This window comes from Cyprinus carpio, chromosome A22, assembly GCF_018340385.1.
Source record: "Cyprinus carpio isolate SPL01 chromosome A22, ASM1834038v1, whole genome shotgun sequence".
In the NCBI taxonomy this organism is placed as follows: domain Eukaryota; kingdom Metazoa; phylum Chordata; class Actinopteri; order Cypriniformes; family Cyprinidae; genus Cyprinus; species Cyprinus carpio.
Window position 1 is genome coordinate 11660192 of NC_056593.1, and position 7004 is coordinate 11667195.

A 7004-nucleotide genomic window follows, 5' to 3' on the forward strand; every position below is an offset into this window, starting at 1 on the left:
AAGCACCTGCCCCCCTCAAAAGGTACTCTAACACGGGCCCTGGAAGTCGATTCGAATGTGTTGTTTTGTCGTTTAAAATTTTCTAGAATTAGTGCACATTCTCTGTTTTCACTATAGCTATGAGACTGAAGTGTTAGCTAATTTTTCGCCCCTGCAGTCGAGAGTATAAAAACTGTAAAAAAGAGACTGATTCCTATAACGTTTTTTAGCTTGTTTTTACAAAAGACTAATTTTGCAAATATAACTTACTCAAAGGTAATCCCTCTGCGTTTATCCTCGGGCCAATAACGTCAGTCAACACTATTCCGGTCGGGAAAAACAGAAACACAAAATAAATCAAGGCTGCTAAAACTTTTAATAATTACGTATCTTATTAGTAAAGTTGGGCTGTAAGAGTAACTTAGATAGGGGCTGGAGTAACCCACATGAGAGGGTTAGAGAATCGAACAAGACCATCGTTTCCTACGTCGTCAGCAGCTTGAAGATTTAAATTAGGTCAAGAGTCTGTGATAACAGAAACTGAAGAGAAGGACCCCAAATGACAACAGGACACCTTCTGAAGTTTTAATACGGCAAACTGTACCTTGGCCTAACACGACCTCATAAACACAATGAATTAAGGATATCAAGGGATGAAACAAAGAATGAAATAAAGAATGTAACTGTTGTACTAATGTCAAAATCATGTTCGTGGACAGAGTAAAGGCTAGAGTTCTAGTCATTCCTAACGTTTAAACTATACATGAGATAGGATTATATAACTCGTATCACGCAAATTATTTAGATTGTTTAGGCCACAAATTTTGGGAAACAACCAAAGCAAACACAACAAACAACAAACAACAACAACAACAATTAACCACAACAATAATAATACTAATAAGAAATAAATATATAAAGATTGCGGTTGATCTCCTCACAACCACGTAAATTAATCTCGTCAGCTATTCGTTTGCAAATGGTATTTCTGACACAGCTGAGTGAGAGTTTGACCTACTCTTAGGGCTATAATTATGACGTGAACTATTTGAAGTAGTTTCATAAACGCGACTGTCGTGTGTAAAAAAATTCACTTTATAGAGCTTTATGAAAGATTTTGCACGAACATTTATTGAATCTTGCGTTCATCTGTAACGGCAAGATATAATGTCCGCGGTTGTTCACTTTTACTAGAGTTTTCGAGGTATCAAATCCTCCAGTGCATAAAGACGCACCTTTCGGGGTCTGTAAACCGCTGAGGACTTTAAGTCCGCGTATAATATGCTTGGTCATCGGAATTTACTTTGTTTTTACGGTGAGATTTTGTTGGCTTGCCATAGATAAGTCCGCAAGAACATGCAGTCTGTAACGTTGTTATCTGAGGCTCCACGTGTGTAAATAAATAGCCTCAAAAGTACAACAAAGAGCCTACTTTAGAGAGCGTTCCTTAATGCTAAAAAGTTACTAATACAAAAAAGCCAGGACCACAAAAGTTTTATTTTGAAAGCACGTGTTAAAACAGAAGATTTACATGACACTCGATAAAAGAGGTAAATACTGGTAGTTATCAGCCTCACTTCGGTGTATCTGAAAACCGAATAAAATAACTAAAAAAAGGAATAAACATACAAACATGCGTTAATGTAAAATAGCCCAATACATTCACTTAAAATACGTTTTCAGGTGCTCATTTTGGAATTAGAGGGCCATTTAAAATACAAAGGCATGCATCAATAATCTGTCTCTGCGGAGTTTGTAATAATAGGCTAATAATCATAAGATAATGTAAAAGTAAAGACATTTGTGTCTTTATAATTTGCCTGCCCATGTGAAGACAGGGTGATTGGCACTGGCATTTCTGCCCAGTATAGGTTGATGCACTGAAATTATGATAGGTGTTATTATTTTAATAAAATTTTGTACAGCATACAATAATAAAAACTAGGCTTTTGCATAGAAATACAAGCCAGCTTCTTTACTGGCCAATAGCTGAACAATGTTCTTCAGCAAAATACCCAAAGGCCGATAATGTTTGTTATCAAATTTAAAGTTTGGCCGTGTTTGTCGGTTTTGTTATAAGAGCTACACACTTTTGTCCCCTGTGCAAGGGTCTTTTCTAAGTCAGATATCTCCATCAAACAGGCTGAAATACTTGCTGGCATTTTGAGAAATAAAAGTAAGGCGCGCTACCTCCAGGATACACGACTGGTAGAGGCACTGGAAGCATGCACCGTCCGAGCAGATTATTCTCTTTAATATAAAGCTGGGAGCGGTACCGTCTTTCCAATATCACTGAAATCGCTAGTCGGTCCCTCAAGTTTCAAGTAGGACAGTTGTCTTTTTAATTTATTTCCGTCGATTCTGAAACCAGATTTTGACTTGAGTCTCGTGAGCTGCAAAAGAGTTCGCCAGTGCACGCGCGCTCCGCGCTGCTCAGATAGCGTTTCAATGTCAAAGGTAGCATTCCAGTTGGAAGATCTGTCTTTTTGAAAAGATAGTGCGCGTTTTTTCTTTTTTGTCATCAGTTTATTGCTTCTTGCCGTTGTTCTTTTGTTGCCTGTCATCGCAGCTGTCCGCGCTCTTTGCTGCGCGTGTCGACGGTTTGAGCGCGGTCCACGGTTTCCATGCTCCCTCTCTGTTGACTTGTATCTGAAATCCAGGCATATGCTATTAGGATTTCTTTCAAACATTTTACAGTCACTACTAATACACAAGAGAGCTGTTTTGTGTCAAAATGAAAATCAATGTTCTTACCAATGTTGTGCAATCCTGCCTCTGCCTCTTCTTTTGCATTGATCCCGCGCTGCCTCCGGGATGATGCAGCACAGCCATCCGGACACACTACAAGAGATGTCTTTGAATGAACTGCTATCAGAGTTTTGCTACTCGACTTGGAGTTGAGGATGTTGTCAAATGTACTTCAACAGAAGCGGGGTCGACATGACGCCTCCTTCTTGCTCATATTCCTTCTCCGTTAGATGCGGGATCCTTGTCCGTGTCTCCTTTTTGCCGTTTCATAAACTAACGTCTCGATTCTCCCAGCACCATGTGCTCCACGACGTGCAGTGGCTGCTGCGTTTGCCTAGACTGTTAGTCCACTGACCGGAAGAGCACGATTTCCCCATCGTTTATGGTCATGAGAATATGACCAGCGGGGCGCCGCGGCCATGGCAGAGGAGGGTGGGAGCTAGAGCCTCAGACCTATCCAGACCCCCAACTGGGGGGTACACAATATTTCAATATATGAACTGCAACTGCTTACTAGTTATTATTGATTATGATTATATTATTATTATTAATTATTATTATTATTATTATATTATTATTATTATTATTATTGAGAGCTCTTAAGAAAAGGAAAGACTAAGAGGCATATTTTGGCGGCCTTCTCCACTCGTTTGATGACGCTTGTGGGGTGTCAATTCCAGAACAAAGGGAGGTCAATGTAGCTTAGGCTTGACTTTTTCAGAATACCTTTCAGTTCTCAGTTACGAGTTAATTATAGCAACTGTATCGTTAAAATATTGATTTTGCTTCTGCACTTTCATGTGAGATACTTCCGAGTGTTGAATAATGTGTTGGCTCAGGTTTATTTACCAAAGTTTTCCATGTTCTTTTGCATTTAGTATTTCAAATAACATTTTTATTTTGTGGCAAGCCGTGTTTTGTGGCAGAAACAGCTGTAATGTGATATTTTGAAACTATCTTAGGCCGTACAATGAGCTGATGTCTATTACAAAAATGAAAGACATTGACTCAAGTGATTTTCTAGTTATTTTAAACATCGTTATTTTTCCTGGGGCATTTAGCTAATTGTTGAACATCGAAAGCACATGGACGACAATGTTGTAATAAATATTATTTTACTGAACCCTTAATCCGTCGCCACAATTAAGATTTAATTTCATGCATGGACCCTGAAATACATCTGAAATCATTCTAAACTATAATGATATGATTTTGTATGACTTAATGTAATAAAATAATGTTGTCCTAAAATTGCTAAATCATATTTTCATATCATTATTCTGTTGTCAAATTGGTAAGTGAATATTTTATTACACAGTAGTCGCGGGCCTGCTTGTAGTGAGTATGGGATTTAGCCTATTTGTGAACCTGTATATGTACTATACAGTTGATATTTAAGCTTTATTCGTTTAAATTAGGCCTATATTGTTTTGTGTAAATTGTACATATCCAATTCAACAGAGTGTTTGAATTTAGTATCGCGTTTTCTGTTGTATTCTGGTTATAACGGACTGCTGATAAGAGGGCCTTTTTAAACCACAGCTTTTTCTTTGTGAATAATGTTGCTGCACTGATTTACTGCTCTGAAAATGTTTTCATAGTGTTTAATTTACACATTATTCAGAAAATGCCCTAAGTAGAGACCTGTGGAAATATATTTTGCATGGTACATATAAATGAATATTGGTTTTCTGCTGTCCAGTAAAGTCTTGACGTCTTCTAAGCTCATAGAACTCATTTACAGGAAAATCATACTTGCTTTAACGTGATTCGTTTATTAAAATTCATTATGTGAAAAAGTGACAAAACTTACAAATCGGTGTTTCTGAATAAAAATATATTTGCACAAAGCAAGTGTTGCCCTTATATTTAGGCTACATAGGTGAGGGCCCCCATGCACAGAAGACTATACAGACAAGTAACAGTGACAATTAACACAAACTTGTCATTATTCTTGTGATCTTGTGATAAGTGTTTTCTTTTCTTTGGATGCAGGAGACATCAGTACTGCATTTTCCAGCAGGATATGTATAAATCAGTTATTGCACCATTCAGAAACATTATTGATAATTGTCATTGGGCCACTATTGTCAATATATCAGACAATAGATCAGACAAGGCCTGTCATTTGCGATGTCATTAAATTCATTGAATGTGCAAAGGGCAATAATGGATAGTTCACTGAATTTGAGAAGCCCATGATTGGTGGCGAGACTTGAGACACGTTAAAACTGAGAGTCGACATGGGTCTCGTTTTATCGTGGTACAAGATGGGCACCCGTACAATCCGTTGGGAGCTGTGGTTAAAATTAACAGCCTCTAAATCCGCGGCCAGCTGTCTTTTCCATTTGTTTCTGCGGTTCTGGAACCAGATTTTCACCTGCGTCTCGGTCAGGTGCAGGGAGGCCGCGAGGCCAGCGCGCTCAGAACTGCTAAGGTATCTCTTCATGTCGAAAGTGGATTCTAGCTGGAAGACTTGGCTTCTACTGAACACAGTTCGGGTCTTTTTCTTCCGGGCCGAGCCTGGCTCGGAAGTGTCGGGACCAGATCGCTCGTCGAAAAGCTGTCGAGCGTCCTCACCCTCGTCACCCACACACTCGCTCGTTTTTCGGTCCACTGCTCCATCAAGAAGCTCAGAGACCACTGGGGTGTTCCTGTCTCTGCGGCAATGTTCACTGGAATGGCGAGTTTCTTCTTTTGGATCTGCTGAAAGTAACGATTAAAGGAACGTGTAAGTGTTTAAGAAATGCATGTTATAATACTGTAACTGATCAGACAGATGTTGCCAAAGTGATATAAAAATCTGCTGTCTAGTTTGTAGCCTAATCTATAGAGAGTTCCGTTAAGCGCAATATTGTGTGAACGCAGCCAATTCTCTCTCTGTGGCTTTCACATCTTTACAGAGCTGACGAATCAGACAAACCAATTGCACTGTTAAGCCTTTAACGAGTTTGGGAAGTCTTTCATTGTGACTCGGCTGCTCCGCACTTTCCAGTTGCTTTTGTTAGTTTTACCTAATGAGGCTTAAAACTAATGTGGACCTGCCAGTAGCATAATTGGTGCTGTACACTAACACGGAAAATAATTATTCAGTTGGGAACTAATAATGAGCAAGTCAGCCTTGTTCCATAAAGAAAAAGCACAGTCCATTGAAGTCTTTAATGTAGATACCACAGGTCACATTAAGAAATCTCTATATTATTTTGACTTAAGATACGATTTTTAACGAAATTATGAGGAGTTTTGAAAAAAAAAAAAGTTTGTGTATCCCGCAACTTACTCTCTGAGGTTTCCCGTCCATACCACTCCAGGGGTGATTGTGTGCTGCGACACATCTCTGTCTTGAAGCCTGTGCTGGATGCTTGACTGCACATTTCTTTGCGATGCGCTTTAGCGCTGCCCTTAAGAACCATCTCTCGCTCCATGCCATCGTTATCCTTTAAAGGACGGACGGACTTTTCTGTACAAGAGCCAAGTAAATTCTCGATAAAAAACGACGAGCCCCTGGATGTGGTGGAAGTACGCTGTTGTTGGCTTTTGTCATGCATTTCTCGTACAAATATAGGCTACCAGTTACAGCAAAACCGGGTGATGCGCGAATTCTAAGCAAAAAGCATCGAATCCTTCCTCGCCGAATTATATCCCCGCTCAACCATTGCTTCAGCAGGATTAAATCCTTATTGCGTCCCCGGCGCCAGTCCAGAGAGAAGCGGGGCTGTAGTAAAGAAAAATCCAAGTCAAGTAAAATGCTTAACAAGCGGAGGGCATTCTGCTATTGGACGACCACAATAGCAAATAGGATTACTAGTAAAAGGGTATTACCGGCTCCAGTTCGACTTCGCTTTTGATCGCGCCTCAGGGTCGATGGAACCCCTGTCACAGAGGGCTTTATTTGGGTCAATTAGGGAGCAAATCAAAATACAGATAGTGGATCGTCGCATCGCGTCAGCTGGGGAACTCGTAGAATCGGATGCTGCTCCGTCTATTGGTCGGATCGGTCGCTACATCACACAGACGTTACAGCAAACACCACTGTTTGGCAATGAGACAGCCTTCTTCGGGACATCCTAGGATATGTTATGCATTTAAATATGTCAAATAATATGTTTACACCACAGCTGAAACATTGTTTTTTTTTTTTTTAACCTACTCGTTATTAGGCTATCTGTAAAACACTAATATTATTAGATCGCCTACGTTTATTTGACTCATAGAATTAATTTTAAAATATATGCTAATTAGGCCTATATTTTTTTTTCGAGCGTTAAAAGTAAATT

At 39.5% G+C, this 7004-nt stretch overlaps 1 protein-coding gene across 3 annotated transcripts; it reads right to left on the reverse strand.

The window, feature by feature from the left end:
- Window positions 1–4364: 4364 nt before the first annotated feature.
- Window positions 4365–6781, reverse strand: LOC109050127 (homeobox protein HMX1-like). Of its 3 annotated transcripts, XM_042711883.1 has the most exons (3): window positions 6550–6666; window positions 6008–6442; window positions 4365–5433 (listed from the first exon to the last, which is right to left on the reverse strand). In XM_042711883.1, the coding sequence occupies exons 2-3, from the start codon at window positions 6273–6275 to the stop codon at window positions 4838–4840; spliced, it is 864 nt and encodes a 287-aa protein (XP_042567817.1). In that variant the 5' UTR covers window positions 6276–6442; window positions 6550–6666; the 3' UTR covers window positions 4365–4837. The 3 variants fall into 3 exon arrangements, with proteins under 3 accessions (XP_042567817.1, XP_042567818.1, XP_042567816.1); XM_042711884.1 differs by having other exon boundaries at window positions 4365–5430; window positions 6008–6781; XM_042711882.1 differs by having other exon boundaries at window positions 6008–6709.
- Between the last annotated feature and the right edge of the window lie 223 nt (window positions 6782–7004).